The 18,290-nt window shown below is 38.7% G+C and overlaps 1 protein-coding gene across 1 annotated transcript; it reads left to right on the top strand.

The window, feature by feature from the left end:
• Window positions 1–477: 477 nt before the first annotated feature.
• tbc1d2b (TBC1 domain family, member 2B) lies at window positions 478–18,205 on the top strand. Its single transcript, XM_015001931.2, has 13 exons — window positions 478–914; window positions 4,126–4,276; window positions 8,029–8,176; window positions 9,547–9,701; window positions 9,789–10,042; window positions 11,801–12,211; window positions 12,345–12,455; window positions 12,566–12,759; window positions 13,579–14,073; window positions 14,159–14,276; window positions 15,122–15,307; window positions 15,595–15,716; window positions 16,171–18,205. Exons 1-13 carry the CDS (start codon window positions 573–575, stop codon window positions 16,364–16,366), a joined length of 2,883 nt encoding a protein of 960 aa, XP_014857417.2. The 5' UTR covers window positions 478–572; the 3' UTR covers window positions 16,367–18,205.
• The last annotated feature ends 85 nt before the right edge of the window (window positions 18,206–18,290 follow it).

Here is an 18,290-nt window from a genome sequence, read left to right as displayed (position 1 = left end):
AATGCAACTTAAGCAACAGGTGACTCTGACACGTACTTGGTAGGAGGGCTATTAAAATATTCAGATAAAGGAGCCTCCAGTTGGATGTAGATGTACCTAATAGGAATTACCCACTTTTACAATCAGCTGCAAAAGTCAATTCAAGATATTTCTTAGGTGTGATGGATCTCTAAAAGCTGTAGTTTAACATTTCTTCTAAATTTGGAGGACATAACAAGCTAAGCTCAAAACAATTTATATTTTGTTTTAAACCCTACACACTATATCTCATATTTTAAAATAAAAGAGCAATTTTAATTTCCTAATTTAATCTCTCACAAAAAGTAGAGAAGTGTTTACCCTCTGCTTCCGGTCTGTCGCTTTATTTTCCTTGCCTTATAAAACAGCATCTCCCTGTGGCGCCTCTCGGTAGCACAGCCCTCAGCGAGCGGATGCCTCTCATACACGTCACAATTACCTCAAACTACATTTCCCAGCACCCCCTTCCTGGGGAAAGCAGTCATGCGGATGGACCCAGGAGTTGCCATCTGCGGGGCTGCAAGAAGAAGAAGAAGAAGAAACTTCTAGGAAAGATGCACGAAGAGGAGGATGGGAGCGGGGAGAGCTCCTGCACAGTTTCACGGCTGCAGTCCTTCAAGTCTCTCGATGTGGCCGAGGTGGAGGGAGCGAAGGAGCAGGCCTCCAAGCTGTGCGGCTACTTGAACAAACTCTCCGGCAAGGGGCCTCTCAGGGGCTACAAACTGAGGTGGTTCGTGTACGACCCGAGGAAATGTTACTTGTATTATTTCAAGACTCCCCAAGATGCCCTGCCTCTCGGACACATTGATATAGGCGATGCCTGCTTCATGTACGACGTGGAGGGGGAAGAGGGACAGTTCGAGATCCGTACAGCTGGGAAAGAATTTCTCTTGAAGGTAGAAACTTATTTCAACAGTTCTATCACAACACTCGGTAGATAATTGTTTTTGTCATGTGTCGCTTCCTTTCTGTCTCAGGAAAGGCGACAGACACACCCTTTCTAACAAATTGTTTTGCTTTTTACTTTTAAAACACCCGTGGAAATATGTCGAGTGGCAGAGATTTTTTAGAGAAGTTGTGTTGAAAATAACCTACCACAGGCCGAGACTTCACCAGCTGATTGTGTGTGTGTGGGTTTGGGTGTGTGCATGTGTGTGTGTGTGTTCAGAGCCGACCAAAAATTGAATGAGGCCCTGAGCAGAATTTAATTTGACGGCCGTCATCCTCCACATTTCCACAGACCTCCCCGTTTTCTTGTTAATTTTTACATTTGGCAATGAAAAATTAACTATGATGTTTTGCATTAAAGTTAACTAGCAAGAAAACAATGAATTAGTTGAGGTGAATCAATGTTTTTCGCTGACATCCACATCAGTCTTTGCTTTACTTTTTTTTTTTAATAACTACATCCTGAGACTTGGCACAATACGAAAATATCCAATCTTTATCAAAGCAAACAAATTAATCTGAAAAGGCACTCACAGAACTTTTAGATGATGACAAGGCATTGTATGTAGGATATAAAAGATAACTAAAGACAACTGCAGCATTTTGAAAAATGAAATTAATGAATAATTTCCCCTTCCGTTTTCACTAAAATATGTAAAATGTTGCTATGCAAAATTATACTTACAAAAGTAGAGTAACATTTTAGATCAACAAAATGAGCAACATTTTAAATTTGAAAACTCGTCCTGATGCTAAATTAAACAGTTTTTATCGGCTCCAGGACAAAAAGACCAACTCCTTACTGCATGCTCAACTTGTGCACTATTGTATTTTTCTGCTGTCTCATCTGGTCTTTTTTTAAGCAGAATATAGTCTACAGTATGTGCTGCGTTGTCATCTATTGCTTGTATTTGTGGCTTGTGCGTCAGAGATACGGTGGTACCAGTAATGTGCAAATACAAAGGTTTCAACCAGAACTTTTTTTTTGACTGTTTAAAAAAAATTTGTGTGTCAAAATTGACATAATTATTCATCAAAATGTATGCAATAAAGTTTCAGTGCTTAAAATAATTGACCCTTTTTTTTCTCTCTCTCTTTTAGATAATGTAGGGAAATATTCAGAGAAAAAATTATGTTTGGTAAATGTTCTGCTCGTTAGCAAAAATAAAACTCAGATAATTCACTTGTGACAGCCCTTTTGTTCAACCAAAAGACATGCTTCATTCTTTAAAATAAAGAAGCATTCAACTTGCATTCTTCTCCAAATGAAACCTTGGAGCTAAATCCTGACTCTAGTATATTGTCTATATTTGATGAAATCTACTCTTTTCTTGGCTTAATTTACTTTTGCCTTTAGAAATTTGTGAAACTGTGATCTTCATAATCAAACGAAAAGCTGTTATAAGGGGATCATACAGCGAGTATCTATAACCAACTGGAGTAAAAGCAGCAGCTTTGAAAAAGGGGGTTCTGGTATTTGTTAGTGTTAAAGCAGTGAGTGTTAACCCACTCACTGTTGGGCTCACTAGTTACAGCACTTCATGTGATGCTGTCTCAGTCTTCTCTGCCGTCATATGACTGTGAGTAAAACAGGTGGCCTGGCTCCCACTGTCTAAAGTCAGTTTCCTTTTCAGCAGATGGTCTGACTGGCTAATACCAAACAGATTGTACAGCTAGAGGCTGGAACTGAGACTGAAACCAGCCTCTCTGCTTTTTCACATGACTGAGCCAAAGAGTAACCAGTTATTTGTAGAGCTCCTGGACTGTAAATGCACAATTTATATTTTAAATCATTGTAACTGCAGAGTGGAAACATTGTATTTTTAAAATTGGATATGGACTCATTTGAGATTCTTGTGGTATCATAAACTTGATCTCACTGCTTTCATTTTAAGTTGAATAAGGTGTGTCAAGACTCTAAAGGCTTACTGCTGGTCAAAATTCAGTTTTATTGTCCTCTTAATGTGCGATCAGAGAACACATTACTTGCACAATAGTTTCCTTTAGCTACGAAATGTATAATGTTGCACTGCCCCGCCCCTATCTATTGCTGTGCACTGCTCGTCAACTGGATCGAAATAAACTATCTACTCTTTCCTCTTGCATACAATAATTTTTTGCTTTCTCAGTGTAGAAAGCTAATAGAAACCCGACTATTACTTTTATTAACTCATCTGGATCAGTTAAAATATCCACAATTTTAACTGTTTACTTAAAGCTACCAAGTTCAAAGTCCGTTGGCTGTAACTTATTGAATTTCATGGCTAAACGGGCCAGAACTTCATATCTTACCATTTCAAACTAGGACAACGTTACGCTTTTGATGGGCAGTGTGAACAGAATAACAATCGCTCCGGCTATCCTTCCTGCAGCAGTACGCACAATGCCTGAGTCGAAATTCTGGGAAACGTTGTAGCAAAACAACTCCTCTTTTCAGGAGAATACATTTCAGTGTGGTTTCTTGTAAATGTGATTATTATCTATGCAGATGACCTCCAACTTTACCCTTTTGCTGGGGCATCTGAGCTCCATGAGTCGTCTCGTTTAATCAAGTACTAACAAAAATTAGATTATAATTTTCTCCAGCTAAGTCCTGACAAAATGGAGGTGTTAATTATTGCTCCTAAATACAAAATTAAGAAAGAATATCTCAGCTATATTGGCTCTTCCATAGAATTGCTACTGATAGTTCCATGCATTCGTTCTTTATCTTGCGGGGGGGTTGAACTTTCCAGTCAGTAGCTTAATAATGATAAAATAAGCTTCCTTGGAGGGTTTTTTTTTCCAGATAATACTCTTTAAATTTTGGTACTTTACTAAAAATGCTTAGTGACACTACATCAGGTTTTCTACCACAGCTTTTCAATCAGGTGACCTTGTGTTTCTTGCAAGCAAGGCAAAACGATAGGAGCCACCATTTGTTTGCAGCAACAGGTGGGGGAGGAAACATCACTCTTTCTCGTGCCAAGCAGCTGGCCAAAACTTTCTAAGACAAATTTTAGTTCTTTTGAATCTGACTTTGAAAATAGAACAAAGGTTTTCAGTTGATGCTGGAAACTTCCCTATGCCTATTTAAAATGCTCCACTGCAACCTTTGACAGAGGAAGTTTCTTTTTATCCCATACATGTGAACAACTGGGTGTGTGCACTTGTTTCCAGGCCCCCAGCAGACAGGTGATGCATTACTGGCTCCAGGAGTTGCAGCAGAAGCGTTGGGAGTACAGTAACACCAGAGGCACGGGGAAGAGAGACAGCTGGAGTTCTCCCACGCAGGCCTACCCTCCCACCGGCCTCGTGGGCAAGGACAGCGGTAGGCAAGAACACACACATTCAGCAACGGCCCCACCATTCTCACACATCAGGCGACTGTGACCTCCTGTAGGCAGCAGATTAATATTTACTTTCTGGTGCAAACGGAACTATCGGAAACATTTGGTTTCAGGGTCTTTGTGTTTCTCTGGAAACGGTGTGTTGGAATGTGAGGCTCTTAAAAAATTAGAATCTAAGAGAGAGAAAGTGAATTGACATCAGTGATATTAGAGCTGGATTTTTGCTTAATGACTATATTGACATTTTACCTGGGTGGAGTTACTGATGTTTCATGTCATCAAATTCAAACGCAGCTTGCTTCCTGGAAGCTTCTTACAGGTAGTTATTCCTCTGCTTTCATTTTAAATGGCTTACTTTTTAGATTTCTTCCTGCAGTTTTAACTTCTACACCGAAGAGTGTTGCGGTCAGAATGACCTGGTAACAGGTGGTGGGTTTATTGAATTTTTAGCTTCTGAGTGGCTGACCGATCAGAGCTAGTCAATAGTAAAATTATTTGCTTCTGGTCCCTGACCGGGTCATCTCTGAATTCGATTATCAAAACTATGTGGATTTGACCTCTACAAATCATAATGTTTTTATGTTCTGCAGTTCTTCTAGAATTTACTAGAAAGATAATTGAGTTAACTTAGCTTTATGCTAACTATTATTTGAGATTTTTCTAATAATTCGTGACATGAAAAAGGTAGATTATGACGAATAGGACCATGTTGCTGATCTTCCAAAAACAGATCATGATAATGTATTTAAGGCAAATTCTTGTGCACATTCATTATTTCTGTTTAGCTTTACAAGTTAACTTTTTTGTAGCAGAGTATACTTTGTCGTTACTTTGAAATAAAATATTTGAGTTACACTAAACTGCCTGAGCGTGAAAAAAATATTGACTGTACTTGACACCTATGGACGAAAATGGGCTTAAAATTATTCTTTGACCTACAGAGTCTTATTTGTTTTTGCTTAAGCACCATGTATTTATACATGGGGGGGGTATTTTGTCATTCAGCTGAGTGATCTGTACTATGAATCCTGCCTTCTTTCCTGTTTCTATGCAAACAACTCATGTTTTCTCCTTTCTAGAGTGTTCCCTGTTCTTATCTTTGTCTTCAAAAATGTTCAAATACCTGAGTTATCTTTCCTCATCTGGGTCTGTGTAAGGGTATTTAGACTAGCATGTTGGACATGAATTGAGTTTGCTGCAGGTCAAAACTTCTGAAGTCATTTTTTTTCTGAGATGAAGGGATATCTCTGCCAAGAGTTTTGACTTTATTTAAGAATAGTTGCTAAATATTTAGTGGATGATATAACTCTATACTATATTTTTAAAAATATGTTTTTTGAGAATAATTCATTCATTTTAATACTAAACACATAAAAGAAGGGACTTTTTTTTTTATTAGCACACACCAATAATAATAATTGGCATTTTAGGGAGTTGATCAGCTTCAATCAGCATTGGTTACCACTTCCTGCAATGTTGTGAGGAAAGTACAACATGTATATATGTTTAAAACAAATGTCATTGTCAAAACACTGTCAGTGTAAATACAAAAGTATTTTTTTCGCAGAGGTCAGACTGGTTTAACTAATGAAATAATAAATGTAAAACTTTTTGTATTAACTCGAGTTATTTGATATTAAAACTTCTTTGACAGGGTAACAGTATAGCAAAAATAGAAGGAATACTGTATGTAAAAGGGCAAAAACATTTTCACAGTAGTGTTCCAGTGTGTAAGTGTTGCAAATGTTCTTTCATTTACAGTGCGTCTAATAATAATTGTAAAAAAAAGTGAGATTGTCAGAGCTAAAACTGTTGTAGGTCCTGCCTTAAAAATCTGTATATGTGTAGGTGTGTTCACAGAGAAGTTTGTTTCTACACATATCTGCTCATTCTTGATGCACTTAGCATGTTGACATACCCAACAGTGTTATTTTATCTTAAACCTTTACCTTTAGTTTTCTGACCAATCACCGATCTTTATAAAGGCTAACAGGCCAATTCTTTTTCTTTTTTTTGTCTTTTAAGAACTGACACTTTGAGGTCCTATAAGGTCACAATACACCTTCAACATTCCAGTTTTATTGAAAAATATCTAACGATACCTGTGAAACAATACAAACTTGTTCTATCCGCACATGAGGTAGTGCTCTCAAATATAAATGAAAAGCATTGCTCTCCAAACTACTAAATTAATTAGACTAAAAATAATCTGTTCACTTAGTATTTGTCACATTATAAAAACAAACAAAACTTGCATATTAGGTTAGACTATGGGCCTGTTTCCTTCTTTTCAGACCTTTGCGGAGATGGATAAGATTGGTTTCACGTATATGTATTGATTGCCGATCACCCAAGATTAAGGAAACTGGGGCCGGCCGGCCAATCGATTAGTGCACTACTAATTGCTATCAGTATAAATAATGGAAAAGCTGAAATAATTATAAGGTTACTGCATTCATCATTTTGGCATGATCTCTTTTCTAGTGTTTTTTGATATTGTTTGTGTTGTTGTTCATCTACGATTTCAGCTTAAGAAAAAAATAGAATAGTTGTGCTCTCTCTGAGTTTTGCTGCATATTTGCATGTTCAGTCAATTGGCAGTGGGTGTTTTATTGGGATGTCTTGCATTTAAATTAGTTTTCAAAAAACAAATCTGGGTAACGGATGCCTTAATATTTTGGATATATCCAATCAAGGTGGGGGTGACGGTTCTGGTATTGGCAGCTCAGTTAAACTAAGCCTGCTGAGGATGTGGGGTGCAAGTTAACCTTGATCTGTCTTTACTGCCTTTAACCACAGGCGATCATAAAATGTGGCCAACCGTGGAGTAACAAACTGTTGCTCTTTATCTGAATGTTTTTACTATAGATGCAATAATAAAAAAAAAGTGAAAATCAAGCAATGGTTACTGAAGACTTTGTGGACCAGCAACTGTCGCTTCGTGGAGCTGATCAGTGCACGTTGGAGTTAAGTGCAACTTTGGTTACAGCTGCAGAGAACTGTGAATGCTTTTGATGATTAATATTAAAATCACACGTATCCTGGAATAGAGCATTTGTTGCACTTAATCACACACCCACTAATATTTTAAAGAGATATTTGTTGTTTGTTGCTTGCGGTTCATTGCGGTTCGATTCAAAGCTGGGCATGTTTCTCAGTCTGCGAAGCGATAGATTTGCATCATCATATCCTGTGTTCTCTCAATTTTGACACAAGTACACTTCTTTTTTTCTTAACTGTGTTGAAATGTGTGTGAAGCTGCTTACCAGAACGACTGTTAGGCCTGTTGTATTTCCTCGCATCTTGGTTTGAGTGAAAGGTCAACATTTTTGTTAGATCAACAAATGTTATTGATTACATATCGGACTTTGAAATGTAAAACGAAACAGGGCTGTTTAGTAGTTGACTTAGTTTGAACATTTAAGCAGACTGAGATTTCACAGTTTCAAGATAATTTTATCAAACAACTTTGTTCTTCTGCTTTTTTCCCTCTTTTTTTGCTATAAGTCCTTGATCCTTCATGAAATGTTTCCATACACGAAAGAAAAGAATATCTGATTTGAGTCGTTCTGCAGGATATCAGAAAATTGAAACATAATTAGCTTTCCTTATTTAACTCAAACTTATTGCATCCTTTTACCGGCTACGTTTATCAAGTATATTGTCTTGAGATGAAGCAGTTGGACTATTGCACTTATTAGTTGATTCTAACAAACTCTGTTATGATTTTCAGATGCCTTATTTGTTGAGAAGCTAAGTGACAGCATGGAGAAAGTCCGCAGCGACTTTGCTATGGACACAGAAATGGATGCAGGAGGGATGGTGGGAATCCAGTCAGCCAGAGGGCCCTTCTCCCTCAAAAACTTTGGTACAGAGCTCAGGTAAGACTGAAAGCCTAGTGAGGGCTCTTCAAAGCGTGATTTGTACCTCCAGCTGTTTTATTACAAAGTTCAGGGTTTTTTGTAGGCTTGCTGCCAAATTATTGCAGGCTTTGTCTGGTTTGCGTCTCTAAATGAGAGAAGAAAATCGCTTTGGTTCTGCTTGAGGCCAACGGTAGTAGAGGAAGTGGTCACATCTGTAGTTCACTAATTTATCAACTATTCAACAATCAAGAGTTCCTCTTTCTAGCATGTAGACATATTTGCTCAAAAGATTTGATCCCGAAACAGATGTACAGCATGTATTACATTTTCATGTTGTGACAAAGTGTTTGTACCTCAGAATCAAATGCTGCTAGTGTTGAATTTCTTACTAAACTCAGTATGATGATGAATAGGAAGTTCCCTACTGAGGTAATCTTGAACTTTTCAACATGTTTTTCACATCATCAAACGCATAATTGTGTTAACACAGAGCAGCCCATGAATGTTTTCAGATTTTGTTTACTCATAAAAATCTAAAGTATATGGTTTTCATTTGTAATTATTGTACTTTTGTCAATACAAAATAAATAAAAACTTAAGTACCTATATCTTTCTGCTTATCTTTCAGTTTGTAAGTCTTTTTCAGTATGTCTCTACTAGCACTGCACAACATGTCGGTTTTTCTCATAATATTTTTCAATAGCAGTTTTTTTTTTTTTCTCATTGCTCTCCCACAAATGCCATATTTGAAACATTTGGTGACTAATTATTCTGTCACCAAATTATTATTTCCTGGCCTGACAGTTTTTGCTGACCATGTCTTGATGAGTTTGGAGTTCATCTATCGTGCTTTTATGTTTTCCCACGGTACATTGAACAGTGCTATATGAGATTCAAAACTAAGGTTATTTTGTTACCTGCTGTTGCTTTAATCATCATAGAACAGATTTTTTTTTTATCTAGAGAATGTTCTAGATAAAAGTACTCTATTTATTGACTAAATTATTTCTAAAGGCAGTTGGTAGCATTCGATTTTTATTTGCATAGATCAGAGTAAAGTTGCTTGAATGTCAAATATATTCTTTTGAGATTTATTTTCCTTTTCAGTTACTTTGAGTTGGTCTGTCATATAAAATCTGAAGAAATAAAGTTTTTGTTTGGAACTTGACTAAATGCGAATAAGCTGAGAGTGCATAAATATTTCATTGAGGTCCTCTGTATTGTTTTACACTAGGGAATGAAGTCATCATTTAGTTGGATTGTTTCTAAGGGATCTGTGTTATTTTTTTGCAGCTTTGTTTTCCTCGGCTGACTTTTAGGAACTTCGACTAGCAACTTTCACAAAGTTGCGGACAGTCGAGTTTAAACCAGTCTCTCCTCTTTTAAAGGAACTCCATGTCCAATCTGCGGCCAGGCCGAGTGGAGAACAGACGCAGCGTGTTTTACACCGGCAACCACAACAGCAGCTCAGAGGAGTGGGAGATGGTGGACGCTCCCCCTAAGGACTTCACCGAACAGAAACCTCATCTGGACACACAGAGACGTGAGTCCACTCTCGGTCACCCACGACTGCTTGGAGATGAATTCTACTCTAGCATTCCTCTCCGCGTCTGCTCCTCTTCTTGCTCAGATTCTTTTGGCTCGGCGTTCACCTTCGATTTCGTGCGAAACCGCCAACGACCTCAGAGGCTCTTGCTCCGAGACGTGCGGGGACCAGGGAAGTTCGGACGCGGCGTGGAGAGACGCGGTTCTGGGAGTCCGACAGGGGAATGCAACGGCAGCAAATCTTTGGAGATGCAGCTCCGCCTCCAGAACCAGCAGGATGAGATGAACCAGATGCAGCAGGAGCAAATCAAACTCCGGGAGGAGCTGGCCAGCCAGAAGGTGAGCTTATTCCTCTTTATACTTTATCAAACTTTATGATGTTTTATTTTATAATACAAACTTTTTACAGACTTCTTTTAATTCAAAGTTTGCATTGTGCTTTCCCACGTCCTGTCTTGCCATGTCAGACTAAGAGGTTGGGTGTCATTTCTCAGCTCTCACTGATGCAGGAAGACAGGGAGTGATTAGTCATGCTTTAGTCTGAAACAAGGAAACGGCATTTCTGTCGAAAACAATCACAGCTGGTGCATTTCTCCCCATTTCTTCCTGTTCTCCTTTTTTTTTTTTTTTTTTATTTCTCCATAGCTGATTGGTTGCTTCAGCTAAAAGTGAGTCCTATTAAAGGAGACATCACATTCCCTCAGGTTAACCCTTTCAGAGCTGATGCAGTGAATTGTTTTTTCCCCTCCACACACTTACAGCCACAATGTTGTTCATTTTCTTTTTATGTGTTGCATTACTACTTTCAAAACAGTTTTTATTTAAAAAAGTAAATAAATAAAAATACATGCACAAAGATTATATTGAGCAATAAAAGTTTATAAGGAGCAAAAGTCACAATGAACGTTTCCAAGCCGGCAGAGAGATCTGATACATTTGGAAAGCCTCTCTTCAGGACAGTTGAACTAGTTAAGAACAGGATTCTTAACTAGCTGAACTGGTTCTTTGAAAAAAAAAATAAGCAGGAACTCTACTGTGAGTTCTCCCAGGCTGTAAACCTGCTGCTTGTATTTGAGATCCTGCTCTTCCTGTCCTGTTTTCTTGTTTGGTTGTAAGTGAGGGCTGGAACATCGACGGAAACGTTTTCCCTTGTGGTCAGTAACTTTGTATCTTGTAGCATTAAGAATCACTTTGCTTGTTTAAGATGAACAGTCTGTCTGTCACATGGCCTGGTTAAGATGGCAAAGACACTAAATGTTTTTATTTTTTAATTATTATTTTTTTAACTTTAGGAAATGAAGTAAATGTACCAAAGTTTACAAACTGTTTCAAAGAGTTTGTATTTATTGTGGGATGCTCAATTATTTTCTTGAGAGAGTTATAGATTTAAAGGTAGAGCTGACTCAAGTAAGTTCAGTTGCCACAAAAAGCAGCTAAATGGCGCTATGCTACCAAAGTGTATAGGTTATGAAAATAATTGTACATTTTTAATTGAAAAATCTGTAGGAACCCTCGTTATAATATCCAAAAGAATTTTACACCTTGATGCACTTCAGATGCCTCATTTCTCGTGTTAACTGAGCGGGATTTGAACACATATTTTGACCTTGTAGACACAGATGTCAAACTCAGTTTCATTTCAGGTCACATTAAGATCACAAATGTCCTCAAAGGTCCGGTTGTGACTGAATGCGCTGATAAAACTACCCGTTACAAACTGTTCAAATATTCACATAAATAGTTTTGGCTGTCCAGATTTGGCCCATGGACCTTGAGTTCGACACATATTGTAGGACTTGATGTTGTGATGTATTAATAAGGTAGGATGCTTTCATTTACTGATGATTCCAAACAAGGTGGTAATAATATTTTATGTTATGTCTTAGAATGCCAGCCTAATAGAAACAAAGATGGCTACAACTACAGGAGAAAGTCAGAGCATGAAAATTATCACAGCTTATCCATAAGCTGTGACTTTCTCTATATTTTTAACCCACCAAAATAAATGTAGTTGATTGCTTGCCATAGCTTCGATGTTTTCACAGTTTAAGCTTCAGGTTTTGTTAATTCTGAAAAGATCTCCTCTTGCCCCTGTAGGAGCTGGTGAGGCTCCTGCAACAGACTCTCAGAACCTCCCAGTTCGAGAGGCCCAGCGTATGGCGAGCAGCTCCGGATCCGTCCGCGGCTCCGGACCAGGCTCCCAGTCCGGCCGTGACCCAGGAGGACGTCGCCCAGCTGGAGGCGGTCCTCCAGGAGCGAGACGTACAGATCCAGTCGCTATGTGGACACATGGAGCGTCTCTCTCTGGAGAAGGAGAGCCTGCAGCAGGAGCTGAAGGGCCTGAAAATCAAGGTGGGGGAAATTAATGACCAGCTGGGGATGCTGATGGAAACCATCCAGGCCAAAGATCAGGTCATCGTGAAGCTGTCGCAGGAAAACTCTGAGCAGAGCGGGAATGCGATCGACGCTGGTTCTCCGCCACCTCAGCAGGAGCTGAGCATCCTGAAGGTGCAGAAGACAATTCTTAAACTAGCCAGTATAGATGGGGTGGGGAGTTATTTTAAAACATCTTTATTTTAAAGATGTTTTAAAAACTTTTAAAGATTTTAAACTTGTTTGCTTCTTTTATTTTCAATATTAGGACAGTCTTCAAGGCTACAAATCCCAAAACAAGTTTCTGAACAAAGAGATCCTGGAGTTGACTGTCCTGCGCAGGAACGCAGAGATTCGGGAAAAGGCTTTAGAAGCAAAGGTAAAAAAACAACAAAAAAAAACAAACTGTAAACTTGCATAAGTTCAACTCGATCTTCACAAATCTGAATGTGTGAGAAATTAAAACCATTATTCCCACCCTTGTCGCAGTGCACAGCTCTGGAGGCCAAACTCTGTCAAGTGGAGAGTAAATATTTGGTGCTGCTTCAGGAGGTGAGAAAGCCGGTCTGTTCGTCGGAGCAGGACCCGGCCCGGGAAGTCATTTCCAGATTACTGGAGGACGCCCTGCAGGCGGAGAGCCCCGACCAGAACGAACACCAAATCTTCAAACCAAATTCAGTCAGGTATTAATTGTTTGCTAGAATTGAGTTCTTCCTTTCAGCTTCAAAATGACATGCTGGGCAAGGAGAGTATTAAGCAAAGGAGCAGCCATAAGAGCCGTGGTAACTATGGCAACTATGGAGGAGCTGCAGAGATCCTCAGCTCAGTTGGGAGATTCTGCAGACTTCTAATCTATTAGAAGTGCAGTTGATAAATCTGAGCTTTATGGAAAAGTGCAATGATGAGCCTTTCCTCAAAATACTTGGAGCTGCAATTACAGCTAGAGTTGCTTCTTTAAAGTATTGTCTGAAGTTGGATGAAAGAAAATACCCACCGTACTTTTAAGATTTTTTTGAGGAAAAAACAAAAGTGTCATTATTCTTCCACTTCCAAGTTATGTGCTATGTGTTTTTTTTTTAATCACATAATATCCCACTGAAACACACAGAACCTGGTGGTTTTAATGTGGCAAAGTGTGAAAAGATTTGAGAGGGAAACTCTGACCAGAGCTTGTCTGATTTTGTTTGTGTTTCACCTGAAATCAATGAGGAAGAAATCTGTTTCTCAAAGGCGAGGTTTGTGCAGCCCCAGGACCTGTTCTACTTTAATTTATAGCTGCATGCTAATATTCGTGACTGGAAAAACTCCGTCTGCTGCTTGGTGTTTTTCCGTCATTATTTGCCGTTACTTCCAGACAAGCTCAGGCATGTTGTCATGGTGCAAATGTATTATTATATATCCGAAGCAACCCTAAGAAACTTAGTTTCTACCTTTGAGCTGCTCTTTTTCTTTTATCTGTTTGCAGATTGAAGGTGTTTAATTTTATTTTCTCTCTCCGTCAGTGAATACGATGTGTACGGCTTCAAAACAGTCCCAGAGGAAGAGGAGGAAGAGGAGAAGCTGGTTGCAAAGTTGAGGGCCTTGGAGCTGAAGTCCCTGTCCATGACCGACCAGGAGGTTTCAGTCGGGGTGAAGTGGGAGAACTTTCTGGCCAGCACCATGAACAGAGACCTGGTGCATTCTCCCGAGCTCAAGGCCCTGATCCGCTGCGGCGTGCCGCACGAGCACCGCTCCATCGTGTGGCGCTGGTGCGTCACCTTCCACGTCAAGAAGTTCCGCGACCACTTGGCCCCGGATTATTACGAGACGCTGCTGAACGTGGCGCGGGATCGGCCCAACCCGGCGTCCAAGCAGATCGAGCTGGACTTGCTCCGGACATTGCCCAACAACAAGCACTATGCCTCGCCGAGCGCGGGCGGGATCAACAAGCTGCGGAACGTCCTGGTGGCCTTCTCCTGGAGGAATCCAGACATCGGCTACTGTCAGGGTCTCAACAGGTATCTGACCACATCTGGCACCTCTGGGCTTCTATTATTTGCCGACTTTTTTTTATGATTTCTAATTAATGCGTGTTTTCTTTAGGCTAGCAGCAATCGCCTTGCTTTATCTAGACCAGGAAGATGCCTTTTGGACTCTTGTAGCCATCGTTGAGGTCTTCATGCCAAGAGATTATTACACAAAGACTCTGCTGGGCTCTCAGGTAACTTGGCTTATTTATGTTAAGAGTTTTATCGTCGGGTTGCTAATGGCCATTTCAATTATTGATTATTCTGACGATTAATCAGATAACAATATTGGGACATTCTGCAGATTTTTCATTCAAGTCTTTTTACTTTTGGTCCCGTATCAGAAATGCATTAAAAAAATGTAAATAAATGAGTAAGTCAATTCCTCTACAAATAAGAAAATATACATTTTATCTCCTAAAATTCAATAATCTATTATTCCATTAGTAAACATTTGATCATTTGTAGCAAAGGTGCATCTCCAGTTAATAATATACTTCTAATGTCAACATGCGAAAAGCTCCCATGTATTGATGTTTAGTTTCTAATCAACGCAATCCCAATACACTGTATGTTGATTATTTTTTTGGATTAACTAATTAAGTGGGAAACAAATGGTGATTAATAGGAGATTTATTTTTATTTATTTATTTTTTTTTACGAATTGAACCTAGGTGAAGCTAAAACTGCCACTTGAGGAGTTTTGGGTGGAACATATGTACAGACAAAGTATTATTTTTTTCATCTCAAATGCAAAATATATGCTGTATATTTACAGTTTTGGGTGAATTGCTCCTCTGAGCATGCTGCACTTTCAGCAAATGGTCTTTCTTAGAGACTGTATGCTCCTGTTAACGATGAATCTGTTACTAAGTCAGTTGGCGAGCATTTCAATAATCGATTAATCTGATTAATCTTTTGAGCCCTAATTATATTTTTAGTTTTTTAAGTGCTTTCATATTTACCTGACGCCTGATTAGTTTCCTCTCTTAGATTCGACCTCCAACTTCTGTAAAATGTGACCGTCTGCTTCCTGTAGGTCGACCAGCGTGTGTTCAAAGACCTGATGAGTGAGAAGTTGCCGCGCCTTCACGCCCACTTTGAGCAGCACAAAGTGGATTTCTCCCTCATCACCTTCAACTGGTTCCTGGTGGTGTTTGTGGACAGCGTGGTGAGCGACATCCTGTTCAAGATCTGGGATGCCTTCCTATTCGAGGGGCCAAAGGTGAGACGAGGAAAACCGTAAACTTGTTTTAACCATGGTCATAGCGCTGTAGAGCCCTGCTAAAGGAGTAAAGGAAACATCACAGTTAGACTAACACCTTTTAATTACTGAGAGTCTGTGAAGACTTTGTGTGAAACTTGTGATTCATTCACCGTAGAGAGAGTTTGTCGTCTTTTAGCTTGTGGACAGTTTAACAGCTTTTTTTTTTTTTTTTTTTACACACAGAGGTGCAAACAGAAAGTCGTACGATGTTATGTTTGTTTTTATATAAGTTTTTCCTTCTACAGATCATATTTCGATTTGCTCTCGCCCTCTTCAAGTACCAAGAAGAAGAGTTTTTAAAGCTGCAGGACACGACGGCCATCTTTAAATACCTTCGATACTTCACGCGCACAATCCTGGACTCAAGGTCAGGTCACTTTGATATCAGGGAGGTTTTGCGTTGTTCAGAACAATGTTTCTGCAGCAGTAAGGAAGGAAATGATAACCCAGGTCTCCTTTCTGTGCATGAACAACAAAAAGAGGTATTTTTTAAGTGTGCAGCATTGATTGAAATGTTAAATAAGTATAATTTTCCACAATCTCATAAACAATTTTCACTTCTGTCTCAAATTGCAAGAGTTCATCTTCATTCTACTTGAGGGAATTAGAAAAAAAATCCAGCTGCTTGTGAGATCGTTGGAAAACAGTGACGCTCACCAGCAGGGGGTGCTGTAGGCACACGATTTAAATTCATTTAGCTGCGATAAGACAGTTCACATCCAGGCTTGCAATTTAGAGAAGCACCCAAAAACTAAGAGGGTAATGTTATCTGCAGTTTAAAATACTTTAATAAGAAGTCATTTTTTTGTTTTGTTTTCCAGGAAGCTGATGAACATTGCTTTCGTGGACATGAACCCGTTCCCTATGAGGCAAATCCAGAACCGCCGCTCCTTTCACCTGGAGAAGGTTCGCCTGGAGCTGACGGAGCTGGAGGCCATCAGACAGACATTCCTGAAGGAGAGGGAGACGAGTCTGGATCGACGGAGCTTCGTCAGCGACGATGAGGAGGATAACTGAGCTTTTTTATTTCCAGGCTGTGTCGCTTTAAGAATGAAGACAAAGGGAGCTTCTCCACAGAGGGGCGACGCTTTACAGCTGCTGAAGGGTTTAATTTTCCCAGTTTAGGCGTCGGAGTTGGTCTCTGCATCAAAAATGGAATAATGAACTGAAATCAAAGGATAAAACGCATTATATCAGTATTCCTGCCATTTTTTTTCCCTGTGTAAAGTATTTTTGCTGTCTATGTTCATGTTGTTCGTTGCCAATAGTTTACTTTCCTGTATTGCCAAACCATGCAGTCCGAAACAGTATTTTCAAGCATTTTTATACCTTTTTGAAGGAATTCCTTTTTTCTTTTTTTGTGCTCACATTTACACAAAAGAAATCTCTATTTTTGTTCTGTGCTTTGTTTCCTTTGTTTGTTTGATTGATAATCTTTATTTTTATTTCTTGTAAAGGATTCTTTGTCTTTTTATCGTATGATGCACTTGAATTATTCATGCTGTAACTGAGAGTTTGCTGAAACGTTACTTAGTTTTTAAAGTCTCATTCCAGCAATTTGCTCGAATCTAAAATGACGAAATGAACGGATGAGCTGAAAACAAAATATTTTTTCTGTTTTCAGCTGCATAAATGGCAAGTAGAATTAATGTTTATGACTGAGAGCCAGTGTTGTCTCATTAATCAGTCTATTAATATTGATGTTCAATATTTGTATCATCTAATTATTTTAAAAAACCGTAAGCAATTCTTTTAAAGTTGCATCAAAAAGCTTGCATCCCTCTTTTACATAAAAAAAAATTGGATATTGTTTTCAACTTTTACAGCTTTGTCTGTATTTTTTAGTGAAATATCCTTACTTTGCAGAAACTTCCTTTTATTTTTTTTTTCTGCATTTCTTTACTCTGAGCTTAACCTCAGGGAAAAAATGCTGTTGTATTTGCTATTGTTGTCCACCGAGTGGCAGTGCAACGTTTCTCAAGTCTTCATTCAATTTTATAGATACTCTGGTGAAAAAATTTTATAATTTGAAAGAGTTTAAAAAGTCCGCCTTTGTACTGATTTTATAAAAACTGAATTGTGACTCAATGAATAAGGGAAGCATTTTTCCTTAAAACTGAGGAAACTCTTGCATGTTGATCCACATTCAGGTAGCTTCAGAATGTGAAGGACCTTATTGCTGATCGCTGTGGACAACTTGATATCCCAACCATTTGTTTAGGAATTAGAACTTGTGTGTGTGTGTGTTTGGCTAATCAACTGTGAAATCTTGGTAGATGGTATCCAATGTGAGGAAGACGAGAAAGTTTCTTGGAAGCATCATTTACAGTCGTTTAAATCTTTTCACTCACTTGAACCCGTTTACAGAGATCAGCCACCGTTCTCTGCTGCAGTATCTGGACCCGACCTGGTTTACAGTTTTAAATCAAATGTAAAACATTGAAAAATGTTTGAATTTTTCTTTTTGCTGTCCTCAAACATGTTTATGAGAGCTGGTTTCTCATGAGATCAACATTTCCCAATTATTTAGATACATTTTTTTTATTCATTTTTACAAATAGTAATCAGATAAGTTGTTGCTCTGTAGAAAAACCCTTTCAAACTGTTGCAAGTTTAAATAAGCTACATTGAAAACTTATCTCTGCTTCTGTGTTTCCTCTTTCTTTTTTTCTCATGTTTTTTGGCAGTGTATTGCACAAACGCATTAAGAAAACTCAGACTATTACAGGGCACTTCAACTTTTTTTTATATATGTAAGTCTGTCTTAATCTGTCAGGTTTTAGCTGGTAATTGTAAAAGTCTATGTATCTCTTTGCTTTTGTAAAACCAATTCAATAAAAAAAAAGTTCTGACATAGGCATCTGGTTTTAGTTGCATCCGGGGTGTAGATACAAACTTTTTTTTTTTTTCAGTTCCTCAAAAACCCTGTCAGACCAAACGG

The sequence above is a fragment of the Poecilia mexicana genome, unplaced genomic scaffold (assembly GCF_051168715.1).
Source record: "Poecilia mexicana isolate PSO_F unplaced genomic scaffold, ASM5116871v1 scaffold_6, whole genome shotgun sequence".
NCBI classification, from domain to species: Eukaryota; Metazoa; Chordata; class Actinopteri; order Cyprinodontiformes; family Poeciliidae; genus Poecilia; species Poecilia mexicana.
The sequence above is the reverse complement of the archived record's forward strand: the minus strand, read 5'-3'. Positions and strand labels throughout refer to the sequence as shown.

What these genes read in the sequence shown, in the direction of transcription:
- tbc1d2b (XM_015001931.2), top strand. Translation starts at nt 573, where the DNA reads ATGCACGAAGAGGAGGATGGGAGCGGGGAGAGCTCCTGCACAGTTTCA. An exon ending in AGGAGCTGGCCAGCCAGAAG is followed by an intron (nt 10,043 to 11,800) that starts GTGAGCTTATTC and finishes TTGCCCCTGTAG; the next exon opens with GAGCTGGTGAGGCTCCTGCA. An exon ending in TACTGTCAGGGTCTCAACAG is followed by an intron (nt 14,074 to 14,158) that starts GTATCTGACCAC and finishes TGTTTTCTTTAG; the next exon opens with GCTAGCAGCAATCGCCTTGC.